Below are 24635 nucleotides of genomic sequence, written 5' to 3'. Positions count from 1 at the left end.
TTTAAGTAGAGAAATGTTTCATTTTATTCTACTTTTAGATTCCGGATTGGCTGAGCTTTCCACCTATCAAACAGTAAACATAGAGGTGGAAAATAACTAGATGACTTGTATCTAAGTGATGTGCCTCTTGAATTTAATACTTATCTTTGATAAAAAAGCATTATTTTTCGGCTTTTGTATGTAATTCACATCACATATATACATTCTTTTTCGCTCGAGTAACATTCCAGGGTTAAATAAATTTCAGGAAATTTTTATTCTGTTTTGATTTTCTGTGTAAATATGGCTAGTGAATCCGTGAAATGTAAAATTGGCCCATCAATTTTAAATGCCGATTTAGCTGATATATCCGCAGAATCTCAACGTTTATTAGATTCTGGAGCTGATTACTTGCATTTAGATGTCATGGATGGACATTTTGTTCCAAATTTAACTTTCGGACATCCGGTTGTAAAATGTTTGAGGAAGAAAATCCCCGAAGCTTTTTTTGATATGCATATGATGGTTGCTGATCCTTTGAAGGTAATTTGGTGTATTAAAAAGCGAGACTTTTTATTTTTATTTTATTGGCTTTATTAAAATTCTAGTTTTTGTTACAATGTGGAAAAGCGGGGTATTATATTGCATCGAAAAACCATGCTTATTCATTTTATTTTTGTGATGTCAATGTATTAAGCATGAATCCATCTTACTCTATAATTTAATCTATGATTACTAAAATCAACTATACACTCTGAAAGTGGACTTTTCATTGTTCCAAAGGAAACGCCAATCATTATTTTTAATTTGAATTAAAAGCTGTATCATAAGGGCCTTATTTATTCTTTGTTAAAAATTGAATTCAGTTTTATAGATCTAATAAAATCATCTCTGACATTACAGTTTATTATCGTAAGAAGATAAAATTGATAAAATATTTTTCGTCATTCTATAAAAAAAGAAATTAAAAAAAAAACTTAAAAGAAATGAATTTTTTGATAATGGGTAGTAAGACAATATAAGGAGGAAATTCACTGATTGAGATAGTTAGCAAAATTGGAATTAATTCAACTAGACTCCAAACAAACTTTTCTGTGTCTTGAATTTCCTTTTGGCTTCCATTTTTTTGATATTTATATCTGTATTTTTAAAAGATAATCTTCATTTCCTAGATCACATATAAATAATCTTTCTTGGAACTATAGTTAAAATGTTCTTCCATAACTTATATTAATAAGACTGAAAACTAAAATGAAATAAATTGTGATATAGAGTCTGCATATAAATATTGGATGTATTTACAAAATATAAATAATTTTGATTAGTTGTTTAATATTCTGTACTAGCTGAATTATAAACAATGGATTATAGATCTTTATTTTGAGGACCTTTAATGAGAAAATTGTTAAAATAAACTAGTAAGTCCTTAGTTTATCAACCATACAGACATCTTTACTTCACAAATTTCACACTTGATCTGGAAAACTAAGAAATTAACAGTATGACATCATGTACTTTGAGACTATGCCAAAATATCAAATGAAGTTGATGTGTTAACAGCATTGCTGTTGGTAAGGTAATAAGTATATGGGAAATAATATAATTTTTTTGAAAAATGAAAATGAAAAATTCAGTTTGTGCTCTGATTTGGTCATGCATGTCAGCAGACGATATTGGTCTTCTTCATGTTATCGATGGCACATTAAATGCCAGAAAATCCATTGACACTATTCTAGAGTCAAAATTCACACCTCCCATCAGTGATCTATTTCCCAACAACGCATCATTTATTTTTCAGCAGGATTCAGCTCCTTGCTACATAGCAAAAATATCAAAAGATTGCTTTAATACAAATAGCATTGAAGTGTTATCATGGCCAGGAAACAGTTCTGAATTCAAAATTATTGAGAACTTATGGCACCATTTCAAAACTCTTGTACATATGAAGTGTTCATCAAATAAAAGAGAAATAATTGAGGCTATAATTATTTCCTGGCATCCTGTAATAACAAAGGAAGAGCTTAAAACTCTAGTCAACTCAATGAAACATCAAATTGAAGCTGTAATAAAAAATAAAGGCTACCCTTTTAAGTACTGATAACTCATTGCAGTCATCATTTTCTAATGTATGTCGATAATTATTACCACTCAACTTTTTTTTTTTTGTATTGCAAATATTTGAATTTTGCTTTTTGTATTGGAATCAGTATTAAATTTATTCTCTTTAAAATCATATATAAGAATTTGTATTTTGTGAAATGTTACATTTTCTATAAGCATACAAAGTTGGAAAACATAAAAAGTTCCTAAAGTGTCCACAAATTTGGCAACCACTGTATATATATATATATATATATATATATATATATATATATATATATATATATATATATATATATATTGATCTGATCGATGTTCACACTGAATGTTTATAAGAATGGAATCCCACTTTCTATCAAAAATTTAACTGTGATTTGTTCCAAGAAATTGCAATTGTAAATAATATATGATAGTGATCTATGATATCAACATAAATAATAAAAATGTTACTAGATTCACTAACCTAGAAACTTTAAGCCAAATTTGTTATCATGTCTATCAGTAACTTTAGTTACATGATGAATAGAGCTCATCATTATGCTGGTATGAAAAACCAATTGCAAGTTAGACTTTGTATTTTACCAAACAGGGTTAATGATCATAATTCATTCCCGAATTTTGCTCTTAATAATGCATTTACCAAGCAATATAATTTTTCATAGGAATCCATGTAAAATAGGACAGTAATTCCATTTTGAAAAGAATATTCAAACAAATTTTTAATAATGTAATTAATTGTCTATAATGCATGTTTTTTATAAGAAAATTGTCTAAAGACATTTGTTTTTGGCTATGCTTTAAATTTTGGCAAAAATGAGATTCAGCATTATCATTAAATAAATTTATAGCACACATCAGGGTGATGTTTTTCAATGTACAATACAATTATTTTCCTTGCTTTCATTATCTATCTTATTTCACTGCAATGTTGTTGCTCTGTTGCATTTATTACTTTTTGCTCTTCTGACCATATCTTCTCTACAGCTTTATGCTGTGAAACAAAATGCAGCTCCATAAGCTCTACTGTTTTTCTGGCTATGTTCTTCCACCAGCTCGTCAGTATCATTGCTCTCCACCTCTTGCTCCATAATCTTGGCCAGAGAAAAAATTTAATCAATTAAGGGTCTACAACCATTTTCTGAAACCTCTGGGAGTCATATTTGACTTGCTATTTGGTTAAGACTTCTTCTATGTAAATATAAGGATTCCCTTCAATTAGGCCAATCCAGCATGTCACGGTGTCTCCTTGTCACTTTATCTGCAAAAGATTGCTCATTAAGCCACTTTTTTACATTTTGTTTGCTTATTGTATTAGTTTTAATAGAATTTTTTTTAAAAAAATTTAACAAGAATTTTAAATGGACATTTGAATATGAATGTTGTAATCAAAAATACCTAAAAATTAAAACATATTTTTAAAAAAAATAATAAGAATATGAAGAACTGTAATTTGAAAAATATTTTTTAATTTTGCTTGAACATTACTGAAATAAGTCTAATCTACATATTTCTAAAATTAATTATTATATCTTAAGTAGACTATTTTTCAATATACTGCAGTTAATTCAATTTTATATGTGCATTTGGGTAAAATTTCAATCTTAAATCCATAAATTGTTATTTATTAATTGCATAGCTTTATCTATTATATCTTATGTTAAATGAACTTGTATTTCTTTAATTATATTTATAAGTAGCATGAACTTAATTTAAATATAAAAATAAATCTCATATTTAAGAGTTTCTCTCTCAGTTAAAATTAAAAGTATGGTTTTGATTAGAATACATAAAATAAGATATTTCTGTTTCAGTGGATAGAGCCAATGGCAGATGCAGGTGCACAGCAATATACATTCCATATTGAAGCTACATCTGAGCCTTTAAATGTCATCAGAAAGATTAAAGAAGCAGGAATGAAGGTATTTTTCATAATTTTAGTTATTAAAAAAATTTATATTAATTTATTTTTAAAGTTTATGTGATTATGAGTAAATTATTAATTTAATTAAAATTTATCTTTTTATTTATTATCTTTATTTTATTTATTATCTTTTTATTTATAATATTATCTACAACAATAAATTCACACATAATAAAATTCCTTTTTTTTCCCAATGCATTTCGAAACTCACTATAGTGATAATCACTTTTAAAATGCATTCGTCTGTAATAATTTTATCTGTTTATAAAATAGTACATTAAAAAAATGGCTCTCCAAAATCTAGAATGTAAAGTAATGCTATTCTAGACCATGTGAAATAACACACACTGAAAATACAATCTCTTGTAAAAGGAGAATCAAGGAGGAGGTTAATATTTGCAATATCAATAGATGTTTGTTGTCTCTGTGTCCTAATAAGAGCTATTGAGTCTTTTTATTTACTGATAGCACTTCAAACTGATCATTTGTCCCTTTATGTTCATTTTTGTTTTGTTACAGCTTTGAATCTAGTATAAAGATTGACATTTGGAGAAACATTACCAATAATTTTGAAAATTCATTAACTCTAAAGCAAGTTAATGCTGTTAAAAAATATGAGATTTCTCAGTAGACAATGCCTATTTTATTTTTTATAATATATATGCATTGAAGATGTAGTGGAAAAATGGTAAAGCAGATAGCTTATAAAAATGATTTAATGTTGCCATAAAAGAAGATATTGACACAATTATCCTACAGTGGTTCAAAATTATCCTACGGTGCAATCAGAATGCAAAATTTACCCAATAGCAGACCAATGATTTCTAGAAAGGCAAGAAGGATTTCAAAGTCAATAACTTTTGTCTTTTCAGGAATAGATGACTTTTTTCTTTTCCTTCATGTATATGGATATTTTTATTGTTTATAAGAATTTTAATTAAAATTTTACTTACATATTTTGAAAAAAAAATTAATTTTTGAAATACAAATTTATATCTTAAGTATTTGTAAGGAAAGTCAGTAGGGCAATAAAATTTGTTATTATATTAGTACATGAACATGTACATAAAGTTGGATGCACAAATGTTCGTACAGTCTACAGTGATAACCTGTCTTTAATAATATCATTAGAAACAAGTTTTATTCTGTATATCATGTTTTTAATTTTTAAACAATTTTTCTTTACTGTGGAATAGTAATTAAAATTTTAAATTATTTAAATTTAATTTATAATTGCAGATTTTCAGGACAATTTGTATGGGGTCATAATTCTGTATTAGGCTAGGGAAAATTATTTCATATTTTTTAGTCCATTTAAAAATATATATATTAAAATGTCTTTTATTTAATTTAAATAATTATTTTCTTTTTTTTAGTATTTATTGCGTGTGTGAAATTTTGCAATAAGTTTTAAACTAATTTCCTGAACAGCTCTACCTGATGACAAAATGTGCTTAACGGACAAAAATTGAGTCAATATTGTATTTTCATTCAATTTTAAGCCATATTTAAAATGTCAAGCTCATCAAGAAGTTACTTTAAAATTGATTGCAAAATTTGAAGTAATCAAACAAGAAAGAAAATTAATTAAAACATGTTAAATAATGAAACAACTGCAATTTCTTATGCTGCCAAATGTCAGTAATAAGAGTTTTGATTAGTTTACAATTGATTGCAAAATTTGCACTGAACTGATAAATATACAGATGGACAAGAAAGCAAATTCGTATTGAATTGTAATTCAGTTTTGAGTTATGTCTCTAATTCATCGATGAGATAGTTTAAAATCATTTTCAAAATTTGTACTAAACAACAAGATAGCATTAATAAAGTGAGTTAAAAAGAATCGGAATTGATTAAAGTGATTTGTAACCCTTACTTTGATTGTAGTTGGCTAATTAAGTATATTCTAATGTGCGATATTTACACGCCATTGTCATTGAAATTATTGTGCTTTATTTTTCTAAAGGTAGTTTTATTAAGAAAATTATTCATATAAAACATTGGCAAATATCATGAAATTCAATTAAATGTTAAATATTTATTGGTAAAATAAAGTGTCTTCTGATAATTATCTTTTTTCAGCCCTTCATTGTAAACTGAATCAAACTTGATACATAATATATTTTTTATCCTAATAATGAGTAGATTTTTGTTAGAATTTTGAAAGTAGAAATTTATAACCGATTTAAAATAAAGTTTAATATTTTTTTTTCCAAAATTCTATTTTAATTTTTTATATGTATTTTTATATTATTATATATGAAATCTCCATGCCAAAACATTTTTTTTTTATTTTGAAATTTAAAGTATTACAAATTGAAGGGGTCATCTTAATATAAATGAAAGTTCTAGTGGCTATGTATGTATATGTGCATTTATGCCCTGACTCCTCCTAAATGACCAGGCAATTTGAACCAAACTTTGCATATTTATTTAGCATAGAAGCAAAAGAAAGATTATTTTCAAAATGGAAAATTTAAATAAACAATTAATTAAAAGCTATCCGATATTTTACTGTTTAACTGCAATAACTTTGGGGTGTTTAATCAGATAAGAAATATTTTAATAACACCTTAAAATTCAAAATTTTACCATTTCAATTATATAAATTTCATTTCTTCACAATATTTCTTTCAATCGCTAGTAATTTTTAAGAAAAATTAAATACATTAAAAATAATGTAAACGTTAAACTATTTTACCTATGTTTGTTTTTTTTAATTTCTGTTTCATTTTAATTCATATCTTTTTACTAATTCTATCATAAATAAAATTCACTAATTTTTATCGCAGTAATGATTTCAAAATGTCTAAAAGTAGGCGAAAGCAAGTCTCTGAAATAGAGGCAAGAAAAGTGAAGCTCTTGCAACCAAATGATACAGAATTTTGAATCAACAAGTTTATAGCCTGTAGCAACGGCTCTTGTTTATGAGAAACTTACTAATATTTTGACTTTTTTTTTCCCCTCCTATACGAATTATAGAAAAGATATTGCATTCGTCAAAAAAAGAAATTAAATTTGAAATTTTGAATAATTTTTGAGTTTTAGACCTCCCATAGTCCGAACTAATTTGTTTTTCGAGCTTTTACGTCTGTCTTTGAACAAGACAGCTCAAAAATACTTTAAGCTAGACGGCTGAAATATGGTATGTGGAATTACCACTAAATTTGTCGATTTCTTTCAAATATTAGATGGAACCAACCCAAAAAGTCTTTCTAATTTGTTGAGTACAAGTGAACGCGGTAACTATAAAAAGCTAAATAGATAAAAATTTCATACACAGATTTAGTATCTGAAATATGTATATATACATACATATACAGTGGCTCAAAAAATTGAGAGTACATCTTACTTGTACTTGATAAATGCTACTTTCAAAGTAAATAACACATTACCGGGAAGTGCAAACATGTTGCAGCGGCCAAACAGGCGATAAAGGACTGTTTGTTTCGCCAGTTGGCGATAAGCATCAATCATACCTACGGAGATGAACTTTGCTCTCCAACGAATACGAGTGACTCACTTCCTGCCTTCGCCAGCTGGCTTAGAACTTCTGCCTCGTGCTGGTCGATGGAATTACGGCCAATGTATCATGATTTATATTTGTTAATTTAATTTGTAATTAAAATTTATTTTTGTTATTTACATGGCTGGCGGTTTTCATTAAGTAAAAATGTTTTAATACTTTAATTTAAAGTAAATTTGGCAATGCGTGTTAAACCACCACCAAAATGTTTTTATTTTTACACATAACAAATGGTTTAATTTAGAGTAAAAGTAAAGAAAAATCAATTAAAAATTTCTAAATTAAAAAGTTTCAGAAGCATTTTAAATAAACATACGCAGAATTTTGCTTCAAAAAATTGAGAATACACCAATGAAATTTTTGCAATATCACGCATAGAAACAAAGTGTAACAATTAAATTGCATGTCTTTTGGCTCTTATAACGGCCTCTAAACGTCATGGTACCGATTCGACCCATTTTTGTTGGTATCTGAAGATATTTTACCCCATTCTTCTTGCACCACTTGTTTTAAATGGGTTTTGTTTCTAATTTTGTATTTTTGAACCACTTTTTCGAGTATGGCCCACGAATATTCAATAGCATTAATGTCGGGGTACTGTGGTAATGTGTGTAACTGCTGTTTACAATGAAAAAGACGAAAAAGACACCATATTTTGACGTTACGTGTATTCTATTTGGGGTCGTTGTCCTGCTGGAAAATGGAATATCCATCTAAACCTAAAATTTTAACAATTTCCTTTAGATTGCTGCGACCATATGGTTCATCCAACTTGTTGCAGAATCTTTTCAAATCATGGACAGAAGTGTAAGTGCTGAAACTGTGCTAAATGCCATTAGACAATCGATATAAAAGTCACATTGTTAGAGAGAAACCGTTCATCAGCTTGCAAATGCAGAAAAAGCATTTGAAGTTTACAAAAACTTATCAGTTGAAGACCAATAACCTTTGGAAGAAAGCTATATTTAGAAATGAATGAAAACTCGACATTTTTGGCAATAACAGCCATCGTGCAGTATGAAGAAAGCCTAATATTGCTTTGGATCCAAAAAATTTAAGTTCAACAGTTAAACATGATGGTGACTCCGTCATGATTTGAGGTTACATGGCTTCATCCGGGGTAGGAAATATAATTTTTATAGATGGCATTATAAATGATATGGTTTACTTGGATATACTTCGCAGCAATCTAAAGGAAAGTGCTAAAAATTTGGGTTTAGATGGAAATTTTATTTTCCAGTAAGACAACGACCCCAAACAGAATACACGTAGCTTTAAAATATGGTGCCTTTTTCATTGTAAATAGCAGTTACACACACTACCACAGTATCCCGACATCAATGCCATTGAATATTCGTGGGCCATACTCGAAAAAGTGATTCAAAAATACAAAATTAGAAACAAAACCCATTTAAAACAAGTGGTGCAAGAAGAATGGGGTAAAATATCATCAGATACCGCCAAAAATTGGTCAAATCGGTACCATGACGTTTAGCGGCCATTATAAGAGCCAAAAGGCATGCAATTTAATAGTGACACTTTGTTTCTATGCCTGATATTGCAATAATTTCAATGGTGTATTCTCAATTTTTTGAGGTAAAATTCTGCGTATGTTTTTTTAAAATGCTTGTGAAACTTTTCAATTTAGAAGTTCTTTGTTGATTTTTCTTTATTTTTACTCTAAATTAAACCATTTGTTATGTGCAAAAATAAAAACATGTTTGCACTTCCAAGTAATGTGTTATTTATATTGAAAGTCAGATTAATCAAGTAAAAGTAAGGTGTACTCTCAATTTTTTGAGCCACTGTATGTCAAATTTTGAACCAGATTTATCAAACGGTTGATAGTTTATCTGACTATAGTTTCGCATGCTTGTAAACTCAATGATTTAAATCAATGAAATTCGATATGTTAGTTTGTGACTAACAACTGTAGTTTTGTACCAGAATTTGGTTTCAGGTTGCTGGCAAATACATATTCTTACTATAGATGCAGTAAAGATGCTAGATTCGCGACAAGAGCTGTATTTCATAGCTATCGTTCACCAATGCCATGCAAGGCATTCACGGTCTTAGTGTAGGTCCACATTTTTTTTTTTTTTTTTTTTTTTTTTTTTTTTTTGCGGAGGCAAGTGGATAAGATTTTCATTGGGAAGCATGGAGAAAGTTTCGGGGAGAATATTCCCGTCTGTTTCCACAAAAAAACTTTAGAGAAAATTATGTTTGAAAAATTAAATGTTCACTTTTTAACGAATATTAACTTCATTTTTGAGCAATTTTGCGTTCAGTTGTTATTAATTCTTTAGAAGATTTAACACAAATGATTTTCAAATAAGGAATATTCCTTTGTTGTGCAACATTAGAACGAATTTGTGAAGTTAAAGTACGAGAGGTGATCCAAAAAAAGTTTACAAGGCAAAGAAAAAAACACTTTATTAACAATAGACACAAGATGCAAATGGTAATTAAGAGACATGTGGCGGTCACTTCTCTACATAATCACCAAACCTGTTGAAATATTTATCACACCACTGGATCAATTTGTTTAACCTGTCTTGGTAATAATCAGGTCCCTGGCTACTGAGCCAATCCTCGGCATCTTTTTGAACATCACCGTCTGATATGAACCTTGTTTCGGATAAGTGTTACTTCAATGCCTGGAAAAGGAAATAGTCACTGGGAGCCAATTCGAGGTTGGATGAGAGGTTGTATTATGGCTCCAAACCTCCCACCTAAATGCTTCCAGCAATCGCTGAATTTGGAGAGCTGTATAGGGGCGGGCATTATCATTTAGGAGAATGACACCTTCCTTCAGCAATCCAGAATGTTTTGCGTCGGATGGCTTCACGCAATTTTGCTAAGGTGCCACAATAACGGTTGGCATTAATGGTATGACCACGCTCCAGATACTCGATTAGGAAAGCACCACACGTATCCCAGAAAACGTTGCCATAACTTTGCTGGTAGAGGGTGTCACCCATAGAGCTAATATAAATGGAGGAAGCTAGTCGCTTGTTTCTAGTCTAAACAAGTGTACGCAACATGAGCCATGTGACTTGTGAGAATTTTGGTCTTTTTTTGGCGCCATATCGCAAATCTTGGCATACTCAAAAACTGCCGCGCAACTATTTGTTTCCCGGCATTGGGTCCGGACGGTTTTCATTTCCGGTTAACATTTCCGGACAAAGAAAACATTATTTTCGAAACCAGTTTGCTTTGAAAACTAAGCAAACTGGTTTCGAAAATAATGTTTTCTTTTTTACATCAGTAGCCGAGTTTATTGATTTAAATTGTTTACTTTTTTACTTTGTTTTTGTGCATTAATTAAAAATGAGTATTTTTCTTCTTTATGTAAACATTTTATTTCTTTTCTTTATCCCAAAACATCTTTTAATTTTACATTACATGTTCAAATACTTTTATCATTATCTCATACAGATAAAAAAAAAACTTTTTATAATAAAAGCAGATTATAAAAGTGACCTACGTCTCTTTTTTTTTTCCTTGAATATTCTGAATAATATTTATTTTTGCATAAAAACTGAAAAAGATATTAATTAAACCTGTTGAATTATTTTGAAATAATTTAAGAAGAAAAAAAAAAACTAGCTCAGAATCGAACCCAGGTTTCCTGAATGCTACGCCAGTGCCCTAACCACTACACTACTCGAGCGCTCGTTCGGGTAACACATTATTAGTATATAAGCTAATTTGAAAGTTTTAAGGTTGACTATTGAGTCTTAATGTTTTCATTAATAAACATTCTAAATATATACTATCATTATACAAAATCTCATTCCGAACTCAATTTTAAACCTCGTGCCTTCTACCGCAGAAACAAAATTAAATCATTTTTGGAATCTTAAATGTGTTGATTTAATACAAAATAATAAGGAAATTCGAAATTTTTACGAAAACGGTGATTTTAGGGTATGTGCATATCGCAAGTTATTAATAAATGTTAACATTCAGACAAAATTTGTATCAGTAAAGATAGCATTTCTTTCTTTAATAGTTTATCTTTGGAAAATCCACTAGTTTCTTTTTAGATCTTAATTAAAATTTATAAAAACGTGCAATTACTGTTAGCACATTTATGAAATTTTACTATATAACATTTTCAATAAAACGTTTTAGTTTCACTATTTCATTCACAATGATGATTTAATATCTTTTACGTATAATACGATTCGAATGTTTATGGTAAAAAAGAAACAACATATTGGAAATAATAAGGAACTTTATTTGCACTAAAATAAATACACAATTATTAATAAACTTGCAACCAAGCACTTGCAACACTTTCGAGATTAAAATAAAGTAAGTAACAAAATATAATGCTGTTACATCAGTTTAAATGAAGCTTAATAACAAATTAAAGAAATTTAATACAATAACTAAACCAAACTATGAAATATTATTCAGTTTTAACACCAAAATCACTGAGTGATGGAGGTTACGAAATTTTAAATTGACTTAAAATGGATATAAGCAGAATATGTTTATTGCACATACCTGTGAAATGATACAGAACTATCCTTAGAAGCTTTTTATTTGCATCCAATTGCACAGCAATAGTTAACCATGGCTTAAATAAGTTTTAAAATTCAACAGTTAAAAGCGAGAAAAAATCTGCCATTGAAATATAATGGGGAACGGAGAATGCGGTTACAATGAACACAAATTCTGTCCACATGTCACATGATTTTATCTTGTCCTACACCAAAGAAGGGTTGCACTCCCTATATCAGTATCTCAGCTCTATGTTGTTACCTTAAACTTCTTTCCTCGTCGGTGATCCAACGTGCTTCCATTCCATTATGGCTGGTTTGAATTTGAGGAGTGAAATGATGTAGCCATGTTTTGTCCCCAGTAACGATGTGATCAATGAATTGCTGGCCGCGTGTCTGATATCGCTGAAGAAATGTGAGGCTGGACATCATTCGAGTAGCTTTATGCTCCTCAGATAATGCACGTGGAACCCGACGGGCACAAACTTTGGAATACCGCAACACATTCGTAACGATATGCTGAACGGTACCATAGCTCATTCCAAGCTGTGCGGCGATGTCACAAACGGTTACTGGTCAATCCCCTTGGATCATGTCTTCAACATGTGCCGTGTTCAATTCGGATGTTTCAGAAGTTGGACGTCCGCTCGCTTCCATATTGCAGTTTCCCTTTTGCTCTCTGCCCGCTTCAAAAGAACGATGCCTGCTGTCTACTCATTGCTTCGCCCCCGTCCACTTCAATTATTTGTCTGTGTATGTCCGCTGGGGTCACATTCTTGGACCATAAAAATCGTATCACAGCTTGCACCCCTATGCGAGACCACTTCTCTAGAAGTCTTGCCATTACTGTCGCTGTTTCGGGTCTCAGTACTAACACTATCTGCTGGAACGACGGTCTAAGACAACTAGGGCCATCTGTCATTACTTAGAGGAGGTGAGTTATTTAATCTCTAAAGAAGGTGATGGAGATTAAAATCACTAAAAATAAAAACAGGAAGAAAAAAAAAAGGAATTTAAAAAATTTTTAGACTTTCTATATTGAATCCTTGGAGAACATATAAGTTAATGATCATAAAATTTCATCTTTTATGGTAAACTTCTACTGCTAGAATTTCTTGGTTGCTATTATTTAAGGAACTAATTGGAATAATTCCTCCAGATGTATTTTTGGAATACCTGTAAGTAAACCACCTCCAGGCCGATCTTCCTGTCTAAATAAAACAAATTTTTTTGTTGAACAGGGAAGGTGATAATCAGGCTTGAAAAATGTTTCTTGGAAAATTCAGATGAAGAAAAAGGAGGAACTTCGAACTATTTTTTAAAGACCCCTGCAATTCCACTGAACAGAAGTCATTGCAAGAAACAAACAAAAATCGTCACGATAAACCAAGCCCGAGTAGTGATGGGAAAAGGAAAAAGCTTCTAAACACTTAAGAAAACCCGAAGAAAAGGGGAAAAAAGGAGAGAGACCAGAAACTATTCAAAAGCATTTACATCCAATTGCATTGGAATAGCAGATGCTTTGCGAATCTTTTCTAATGTTTTTTTCTTTCTTGGTGGTGAAAGATTTTCGGCGCCACGATTATTCATAGCAATTAAGTTGAAAGCGATTCCACTAATTGTTCAAATATTCTAAGGTTCATATTAATTTGTTGTTCCATCGTAACTTTAATCTTTTGAATGATAGAGTCAATCTTTTCATTCATTTTAACTATCATAGGCCCCATTTTTTTTTTTCTCCATTAATCTTCTATTCAGTATTTTTCATTGGAGTATTTACTTTGACAGCTGTCGAGTAATTAGATTTCGCTGATTGGTTTTAGATGCATCTCGCCTCAACAATTGTGAGATGATTTCTACATCTTAGCTCTAAAATGCTCTTTTCCTTAATATAACAGGGTTGCCACGTCACCGGGAGAATCTGGAAAACCGGAAAAACACAGGGAATTAAAAAAATCGACTAAAAAACCGGGAAATATTGGAAAAATTGAAAATTTTCTTGAAAACGGAAAAAAAATATATAGGGAATTTTATGCTTCTTATTTATTTTTTCCTATCTAAAATATGCCGATCTCTAAATATTACAAGAATAAAAGATCCTAGTTATTGCTTCCAAAAACGAATCAATACTGTTCGCGATTGTGTAATGCGGAATTTCGCATCTTTTATACACTCCCCCCCCCCTTAAGATTCCCGAATTGCAGCTGATGTGCATGCGCGAGACTTCTGTAATTGTGTGAGAGATTAGAATACATGTCGCAGGAATAGCAACATGCAATCTGCGGACGCTTAGCGGTGGTATTTAGTCGCTCACACGTGAGTTTATTGAATGGTTTATCATTTGAAAAAATGTGAACTTATTCAGATTAGACTAGAGAATTTTTTTAAAACAGTGAACGGCTCAAAAACCGTATTTAATACGAATTGAACGGATTAGAATATGAATCCTGATTTTGCTGAATGGGTTTGAAAAAAAGTCCGCAAAATCCATTTGTTGCGTACTGCTCGTTTTGTAAGAAAATAATAAGCCTAAGTAATATGGGAAAACATGCACTTATTAGTCATGCCAAAAAAGGGGAAATAAAATTGCCTGTTAGTTCAAAAAAAGTCATAATTAAAATTTGTATCTAAAGGAATGAAAGGGAAGGTGTTATGTGAAATCGGAAAACGTCAGCTTTAATGTCCGAAAATAAACCGATTTCGAACTTCTTATAGTTCAAGAACAATAATTTAAAGTTGAATTTTTATAGGCATTAAAACTTGTTGTGTCACATTTGCCCTTTAATGTATTCAATGATATAGCTGAAGTATTTTCTCGTATGTTCACTGAAAGTGAAATAAGTAAAAAATATACATTAATCGTCCGTACAAAATTGTATCAGTAACGACTGGGATGTTCACTATGGTTTCTAGATTTAATAATTGTGCTGTAAAAATTAGATCATGGGCTCGATCCTTTGCTAGTAAATTTCATGTTTTGTTTGTTAGCATCACGGTTATTTTCTCTCTTTTTAAGGAACCAAGAAGAGCAAAAGGATTCATCTGAGGAATTCTTAAGTTTAAATCCGCATTTGACACCACGGTGTTATTATCATCGTATTCGTTTTGCCCAAGACGTATCCTTAGCATTTGTTAATTTTCCACTCCTGAAAATATTTTCAAATGGGACGAATTGCGTATTGTTTAAAGAACAGCAAATATCATATTCATCTAATACAGCGTATGGCTGGTCTTAAACTAAGATTCGAAACAGTACAAAGAAGAAAAAAATGGACAGATCTCATCTGACTTCAATGCCCAATAGAAAAAGCCCAGTTGAAAACAGAACTTCTAAGCAAAAGAAAATGGAGCAAATTCTCTTGCTTCAAAAATATCAAAACTAAACTGTTCAAAAATTTAAAAAAAAAAAAAAGCGAGTGATAATTCTTTTTGTTTTAATCTTTCTTGGTATTTAGTCCTTTCACTCTATGAAATTCTGTCAAATGGTATACGTTGAAGAAAGGCTTACATTCCCTTTGATAAATCTATCATAAGGCTTTTTTCTGCACTAATGTATCATTTATGGATTTATAAATATTTTCCTCTGTGTTTTGTAATTTGGTTTTAATATAATTCAGAGAAAGTTGAGAGAAGTCGACAAAGGTATTGTTGGCAAAAATTGAATATTCAACATTTATATATAAAGTTCTGAAAAAATCATTCACAAAGATGACAAAAAAGAAAAGAAAAAAAAGATTAGAGAAAGCATGCTAACTGGAAGACCTTTATAGGAACAGTTTATATCGGAAGTGATGTTTTACTTTCTATTAAATCTTGATGAATTAACAAACTATATTATTAAATCGAAGAATTTTAATTTTGTATACAAATAAGCTGGAATTCTAGTAACAACAAAGTTTATTGGTTTGATGAGCAGGAATGAAGATATCTGATCGGCAAAATTATCACTGAATTTTGTAAACAATAAGCGCTGTAAAATTCATGACAAGACATAGAAATGCGCAAAAACACATTTTTTTTCCTGCCATGATGCACAGAAGACGAAAAAAAAACTATAAAGCTATATACAAATATAAAAGAAACATAATGCAGTTATCTCATTTGGCAGTAAATCGACATTTTTGCAAAATATTCATTATTTACTCTTTTTCAGTGGTCATTGACGATGAAGAGAAAGCAAAGAAAAAGAAAAATCGTCGTGTGCCTCTATCATTGCTTATAAGCTCTACCCATTAGCCATGGAACGAGTTTAAAATTCAATTTGACATCCTTTGTAACTACAATAAATGGGCCAACAAAAAGCTCCCTTTTTTTCCGAGGAAATCACAAATGAAAACCTTCGAAAAAGTACTGGTGCACAATAAATCTACCAATAATCTGACACTATTCTGTTCTTGTGGAATGAAAGTTATGAAGTCAGGGTGAAACTCGGTGTTGCTTTCATTATCTAATCATAGTTCAAAATGACTGGGTCTGCCTCAAAATGGTTCTTATGCAATTTGGAGCTGTGATATCTATCTAATTAAATTTAAACTTTTTTTTTTTCATTATACAGAATGTAGATAAACTTATTTAAAAAAATAAGAGCAAGCTCTATTATATAGTTTTGCTATTTTAGGCTGGTGTTGGTTTGAAACCAGGAACTCCTGTGGAAGTTGTTGTTCCATACATAGAACATGTTGATTTGGTTCTAGTGATGACAGTTGAACCTGGTTTTGGTGGACAAAAGTTTATGGAAGATATGATGACAAAGGTAAAATTTAACTAAAAACATTTTATTGTATCTTTAAACATATTTTTATGAATTTATTATGTTCCTTCCTTTGCATATTAAGTTTAGTGGCAAGGAAGAAAGTTTTATAAAAAATAGTAATGGTTGTTTGGTCAATGACCCTCGGCTTTGTCACGCGTTTGGCGACGAGTTTAAAGACAAAGCTCAGGTTTCCAGAAACAATAATCGTAGCGATAGTTGTATTAGAATGTGAGTTATGAAGATCTTTCTAGCAGTTTATTTGTCCTGTCAATGAAACTATAAAAAGCTGAGAGACAGAACTGGAATCCGCTAATATTGAAGTAGTCAGTACCAAGTCTGTAGTGAGTCAGCAGTTGAGTTTAATTCCAGCAAGTTGTCAGTGGAGAGCAGCAAACAAGGCGTGACTTTTTCTGTTGAGTTCCGAATACTTAATGATGTTGGGGTTGTTTATTATTGATTTGATGCTTATGTGATGCTGTTTACTATAAGTGCTATTCTTATGTAGGCTCACCTGCAGTGGCAGATGTCTGACAAGTCAATTGCCTAGAGCCATAGAGCTGAAAGGGGCTTCAGGCATGCCAAATAAATTCGAAAAAAAAAAAAAATACAAATTCTGTAAATCAAAAAAACTAGTATTAAATTAAAATTTTGTCATGTATAATTAGTCATGTTTCTATCAATTTCATTATATTCACTTAATTATTAAGATATGTATAAGCATCGAATACTGCATCACAAAACATTATTTAACTTTTCAAAAACCATCATTCTTTTTAAGCATTATGGTTTTAAGAACATTTTTTTGTATATTGCTATTCACAGTTTATTAAAGTTGTCGAAATAAAGATTTTATGAGTTGTAGAGGCTACACTATTCCCTTTCCAAGCAACATAATTGTGATATAAGGGGAAAATATCATAGTTAATATCACTCAAAGGCTTACTTTGCAATAAAATGCATAAATGCTATTTACAAAATATTTCTGATCATTAAATCAAAAATTAACCTACAGCATTACAATGCATTGGAAAAGTAATTATTTTCCTGCTATATGCTGTTTTAAATTTTAAATCTTCTATCTTTCTTTTTCTATTCCCATTTAATGGAGTGTTATGTTCACTTTTAGATTAACAAATAAGTTTGTTTCAGTCAGTTGGCGAAAATATTGAGATCCTTTCCTTTAATTATCTTTGTATAATACTTCCCATTTCTGTTAGTCACAAGAAAAAGTCCTTCGTGAGAGAAGAGATATTAAATGTTTTCTTAATAAGGGCTAATCTGGTAAATACATACAAGTAGAATCTCAATTCTTATGGAAAAGTAGTTTTTCTGTTTTTTCTTATTAGCTTTTTTTATTTTATTTTATTTATTTTCGCACTTTGCTAATGCAAATATCTTATTCTATTTTAATTTTCGGTCCTTGAAAGAATTCTCATGGTAGCTTCAGTGATTTATCTTAATTATTTTTGCAATGGAGTAATTAGTATCATCGCTTAGAGATGTGTGTATACCAGTGAGTGCAATTGGTAAAGATTCAATCTGTTTGACTGAATTATAAGTTTAATGTTCTATATTGTCTTTCAATTTTTTCATTGTTTGTGGGTGATATGAAGTTGTTTGCATTTTAATTCCACAAATAATTTCTGAATTTTTGATAAGTTTTGATGAACTGATTTCCTCTTTCTGTGTTCTCAATATATGGAACTCTAAATTGACTAATCCAGTTTGTGTAAAATGCTTTTGTGACTATTTCCATAGAAATATTTCCTATCGGTATTAACTTGCTTCCAGCATGTAAAACAATATCTATTTCCATTAGATAGTGAGCATAGTGCAATTATATCAATATGAATTGTGCTCATCAGTTTCTTCGAAATATTAAATTTGGAATATGTGTGCCAAATAATTTTTTCTGGCATCTAATGCAAGTTTTAACCCTCCTCTAACATCTTTTTTATATTCTTCCAAATGAATCTTGATGCAATTTGTCTGTTAATGATTTGATGCCAGAATAGTTCGTGTGTATTTTGTGGAAAACATTCATTCTAAATGGTTATGGCATGTACATTCGAATATTTGGAGTTGATATCACCCTGGGTTATTTTGCCGGAAAATAGTGGATATTGTTTAAAATTTAAGTTTTTGTTATTATTTAGTTATTCTTTTTGTTCTTCTTTAGTTTTTGCAATTCTGTCATACTTGATGTTCTAAACTAATTCAATTACAGACATCGATTTTGCAACTGTATTATCTTTCCCAGTTATTATTTTATATTTTTGAAAGTTGAGAAATATACTAGAGATACCTTAATTATATGGATGGTGCCTTATCATATTTCCATTTAAATGCCAATATAATTGACTTTTGATCTGGGAATATTGTAATTTCATATCCTTCTAACATTTTTTCAAATTATTTGATAAAAAGATAGATACTTTAAAGTTCCCAGTCATATGTGCTATAAACATTTTGATTGTCATTTAACTTTTAAAAATAAAATGCTATTAGTTACCAATCTATGCCTTCATATTGCTGCTGAACAGATCCAACTACAAAAATTAAAGGTGTCTGTACATAAACCTAATTGTAGATGGGAGTTAAGAAATATTAATAAAATAGCATTGGCTAAATCTTCTTTGTATTTTTCGAAGGATTTCTTTTATCCTTTTGTCCGTGGAATTTTCCTTCTTTTTTTTTACTTTCACTTTTTAAATATTCATTTAAACGAGTTTGGTTATTTGCTGTATCTTTTTAGTATTGTCTTTAATAGTTAATCATATTTAAAAATTTATGAAATTTGTGAGTAGCTTCAGGAAGTTTATAATTTGTTATGGCTTGTACATTTTCCAGAAAAAGTTTTGAGCAATTTCATGTTACCAAATATCATCCAAATTTTAATTTGTTCACTCACATTACTGATTTTGATAATTTGAAGTTTAGACCATACTCATTTGTTTGAAAAAAAATAAGAATTTAATTTTTCCCATTTCATTTCTGATTTTTTAAAAATTGTAATAAAATTTAGGGCCATTTTGAGTTTTGTGGCTTAAATTTTTAAGTTTCACATTTGAACTGTAAACAGTATATTTTTGGATACACATATTATATCAAAAGAGTCATTATTTTCCAGGTGCAATATTTGCGAGCTGCGTATCAAAATCTGGATATTGAAGTTGATGGGGGAGTTGGCCCTAATACTATTGCAACGTGTGCAGAAGTATGTTTTTTGTAATTATTTTTGAATTATGTTTTTTGAATTTCCTTTTAAGGAATTGCCATCATTGAAGTTGAAAGTATTTGATAAAATGCATACATATTCTTAAAATTTTAACGTACTGTGTAGAATTTTTTTTAAAAAAATCTATTTTTGGGATCACTGCTTTAACATAATTTTCTAGAACTGATTGCGACTAAAATAGTATTCCTCAATTATTTCCGTATCAAAGTGTTTTTAAAAAATTCTTTTCTAAAATAACCAGTAATCTTTTATTTTTCATAATTTTTTTTTCGTAACTTTAACAGGATTCCATCACATGAATTGTGATCGATGCAATATGGCTTTTATACCAAAATGAATAAGACCACATACATCTATACTTATAAAGCAAAATCAAATATAGCATAACCTTTCGAAGTGAAGTCAAAAAGGCCCTGTCATTTCGCATGTAATTATGGTAGTTTGATGTTTGTTTATGCTTCTCTGTTTTCTGTTGATAAATCTCGTATAATCTGAATTACAAACATTGTTATGTCATTATATTAGAAAGTTCAGACTTTTTATTTGCAGTAGAGATGAAGTCATTCATGCTTCTTGATTTTTACATATACCAAATGCTAATTTTCAATAAATATCAGGAAAGGGGGAGAGTACATTTTTATCATTAAGCTGATAATTTAGCAGGAATAAAAGCACCTCAATTTTTAATCTGAACATTATAATTTTTAGTTATATTTTTACTACAAGATTTTTACTTTTTGCAGATCCTGTTAATTACTAAAGGTAATTTTTTAAATAGGAATTTTATATTATAATTGAAATGAGCATACATTCCGAGTTAAATAATTTTGCTTCTTTTTGCGTTTTTTTTACTTTGTTTTAAAAATTCTGTTTTTCAGCCAATGATTAACGAAATAGGAAATGTTTCATGTATAATAATTTTAACATTCAAATAACAAGTTTCATAACAGATTCAGTGATTTAAAAAAAAAAGATAGCAAATATTTAGAAACTATGTTTTTATTTTGTTCTCAAATTTTATAATCAGCTAGTAATATAAAATATTTTACTTTAAAAGGATAGAATATAACTAACACATTATGTTCTTTTAAAATTATTCCATCAATACATCTTGGCTTAGTTTTATCATTTTTAATAGCTCATGGTCACCCCCCCCCCACCCAATAAGAAGTCTGAAGGCTTCAAAACTATTTTTTGTAAAAAAAAAAAAAAAAAAAAAAAAAAGTTCTAGGAAGTTCTAAATACTTTAACAATACAATAAATAATTGCGTATGAAAATCTGTTTCTGTTTTAGAATTTATACATATAAATTAGAATTTAATAACCCATACAGGAAAATGGTAGTTATAATTATAAATCTTAATATGAAAATATTTTTCAGCCAAATTTTAAACACTAATAATCTAAAACACATAGAAAAGTATTAATGTAACTTTTGCTCAGTATTTTAAATTTAATTTTCTTTTTAGGCTGGAGCAAATCTTATAGTATCTGGCACAGCCATCACTGCCAGCCAGGATCCTAAACAAGTTATATCTTTCCTAAGAAAATCTGTGGAGGAATCCATTGTTAAATCTCAGCTGGAAAGATAACTTTTTTCATTACTTAGTGCAATTCAAAAAAATTTTTATATTTTTGTTAAAGAAAAAAATTATCTACATGTTGCTGATAATATATTTTTGATCATTATATTGAAAATATTTTTTTAATATTTCCAATAGAAAGAATCTTTATTTATAATAAAGATAAATGTATATGTGTCTGTGTGTTGGTGCTCTACAGGCTAGACCATTTGACTTCAAATTTGGTACATACAGTGGTGGCCAAAATTGTGGACACTTTAGGAAATTTTTATGTTTTCCAACTTTGTATGCTTAAAGAAAATTTAAGGTTCCACAAAATGCAAACTCTTACATATCATTTTAAAGAGAATTTATTGCTGATTTCAATACAAAATACAAATATTTGCAAAACAAAAAAAGTTGAGGGGCAATAATTATCGACATACATTAGATTCTGATGACTGCAGTGAGTTATCAGTACTTAGTAGGATAGCCTTTATTTTTTATTACAGCTTAAATTTGATATTCCATTGAGCTGACTAGAGTTTTAAGCTCTTCCTTTGTTATTACAGGATGCCAAGAAACAATTATAGCCTCAATTAATTCTCTTTTATTTGATGAACACTTCATATGTACAAGAGTTTTGAAATGGTGCCATAAGTTCTCAATAATTTTGAACTCAGGATGTTTCTTGGCCATGATAACAATTCAGTGCACTTTGTAATAAAGCACTCTTTTACATTTTTGCTATGCTGCTAGGAGTTGATGAAAAAAATAAATTGTGTGTTGTTGGGAAATAGATCACTGATAGGAGGTGTAAATTTTGACTCTAATATAATATCAATGTATTTTGTTGCATCGATAACATGAAGGAGACCAATACCATCTGCTGACATGTATGACCAAATCATAAGACTAAATGAATTCTTCATAGTTTCCTGAATGCAGTGAGGATGTAGTTTTTCGCATATTCTATTTCTTATCTGTTTTCAGCATGACTACTGAATAACAATATGTTTGTTTCATCATTCCGAATAACTTGTAATTACTGATCATCCGCCCATTTAATGCATTCCTTTGACCACTGTAATAATTTTATATGCTGCTTAAATTGAGATAAGGATTTTTTTTTTTTTTTGTCCAATTCTACCTCTGAATCCAACATCTAATAATTTTCTCCTGATTGGTCTTGAACTGACATAAATGCCGGCATCATTCAATTGACCTTTGATGATAGCTGATGACATTCTTCTATCTTGGAGACATAGTCTTTTTATTTTTCTGTCATCAACAGATGTGATTCACATTTTCAGCCATTTCCTGCTTTGTTTTTTATTGAATTTGCCTCCTGATATTGTAAACATAATTTTCTAATTCCAGATGTAGTCACTGAACCACCCACTTGTCATGCAATTTTAGCATAGGAAAGACCACATTCATGTATCACAATAATTTTAGTTCTCTTTCTAGGAGCCCAATATATTCTTTTATTTAATGTCATTAATTTTTGACTAAATATTAGAAATATTTACAAAAATTCTAACTGTGTATTAAAAAGTTTAACAAAACTTCTAACTTGCAATTTGATTATATAAAAAACAATCTTCCTTCTACAGAAAAAGCACAATAATGACTTGTTCCAACTTTAAACATGTCAGCTTCTGATAGCAGTTAATAACATTTGATTGGTCCGTTAAAAAAACAGTGATTTGCCAGGAAAATTGGAAATTACAATCTAATTCATCACTTTGTTTTTTTTATTCAGATTAAAGTAAGAATAATTTTTTTTTGTATTACAAATATTTGAATTTTGCTTTTTGTATCAAAATCAGCATTTCATTCTCTTTAAAATGATATGTAAGAGTTTGCATTTTGTGAAATGTAACATTTTCTATAAGCATACAAAGTTAGAAAACATAACGATTTTCAAAAGTGTCCATAATTTTGGCCATATACATTGGAAAATGCATATGTGGACCTTTTAGTGATTTTCTTCAAAATTTTAATTAAAATTTAAGTGAAAATTTGGCTTTTCACTGTGGCAGCTTCTAAAAATATTATAATATAAATATAATTTTTACTTCATCTTAACCCTTTTCGTGACAAGATTGCTTTTTTGAAGAAAAGCAAAAAAAATGTATATCGGTAGCTTACTTTATATGTATATTTTTTAATATTTTATATATATTTTTATTTTATTGTGGTAGTACATTTTTGTAAAGTTGCATGTATGGTATACTATACAAAATGAACATAAGGCTTAAAATTCAAAAAATTATCATTTTCATGGTACCTGTTTTTTTTATGTAAATTTTTTTCTATATTTAGTGAATTTAAAAAAATTCTGAAATTCTGAATGAATATTTAAACATATCATGAATAATAATACAAAAATATATTTTCTGAAAAACGCCAAAGTTATTGTTAAAGTTCCTTTTAAAATTACAAATACAGTCACAGAGGGCAAAAAAAAAAAAAAAAAAAAAAAAAAAGGAGCCACCCAGATTTATTTTGTAATCAATCACCCTATGTGAAAACTAAAAGTACCATTTGAAAGGCAGTAATGAATACTAAAAAAATGCTGTGCCTAAAATTTTCATAGGAGTTTATTCATATATTTAAAATTGTTCAAATAGTGAATTTCCCTATGACAACATATCTTTTTTTTTTTTTTTTTTTTTTTTTTTTTTTATGGATAAGAATATCCAGAGTACAACTTTTGGTTAATATACCATGATTACATCGGATTTATTTTGTTAAGGGTTGTTTCTATTTATAGATGTGCAAGATTTATAAATTCTCAGGACGTGGGTAATAATATTTTTTGTCATACTTTTAAAGCTTCAACTCAATAGTAAAATCGTTTGCTATATCGTTTGCTAACATATTATGGCGGAAATTTTAGGAAAATCTTGATTCTTTTCAGGGAAGAAATATTCCAGAGCTTTTAAAGTTTTGCTTGAGCCGTTGAAACATCAGAAATGTTCCGTTGAAAACACCAAAATGGAAAGTTTTGTTATATGAATAAAAGATATAAAATTT

The 24635-nt window shown here is 29.4% G+C and overlaps 1 protein-coding gene across 1 annotated transcript; it reads left to right on the top strand.

The window, feature by feature from the left end:
• Positions 1 to 19: 19 nt before the first annotated feature.
• LOC129966831 (ribulose-phosphate 3-epimerase-like) lies at positions 20 to 21787 on the top strand. The gene is made up of 5 exons (XM_056081414.1): positions 20 to 522; positions 3891 to 3998; positions 16659 to 16793; positions 19924 to 20010; positions 21501 to 21787. The coding sequence occupies exons 1-5, from the start codon at positions 283 to 285 to the stop codon at positions 21621 to 21623; spliced, it is 693 nt and encodes a 230-aa protein (XP_055937389.1). The 5' UTR covers positions 20 to 282; the 3' UTR covers positions 21624 to 21787.
• Positions 21788 to 24635: the final 2848 nt, after the last annotated feature.

The sequence above is a fragment of the Argiope bruennichi genome, chromosome 4 (assembly GCF_947563725.1).
Source record: "Argiope bruennichi chromosome 4, qqArgBrue1.1, whole genome shotgun sequence".
NCBI classification, from domain to species: Eukaryota; Metazoa; Arthropoda; class Arachnida; order Araneae; family Araneidae; genus Argiope; species Argiope bruennichi.
Note: the sequence above shows the minus strand (reverse complement) of the source record. Positions and strands in the feature narration are given on the sequence as shown.

Excerpts from the sequence above, each read along its gene's own strand:
- LOC129966831 (XM_056081414.1), top strand. The coding sequence starts at position 283 with ATGGCTAGTGAATCCGTGAAATGTAAAATTGGCCCATCAATTTTAAAT. Across the intron at positions 523-3,890 it reads TGGTTGCTGATCCTTTGAAG|TGGATAGAGCCAATGGCAGA; the intron begins GTAATTTGGTGT and ends TTTCTGTTTCAG. Across the intron at positions 20,011-21,500 it reads CTATTGCAACGTGTGCAGAA|GCTGGAGCAAATCTTATAGT; the intron begins GTATGTTTTTTG and ends TTTTCTTTTTAG.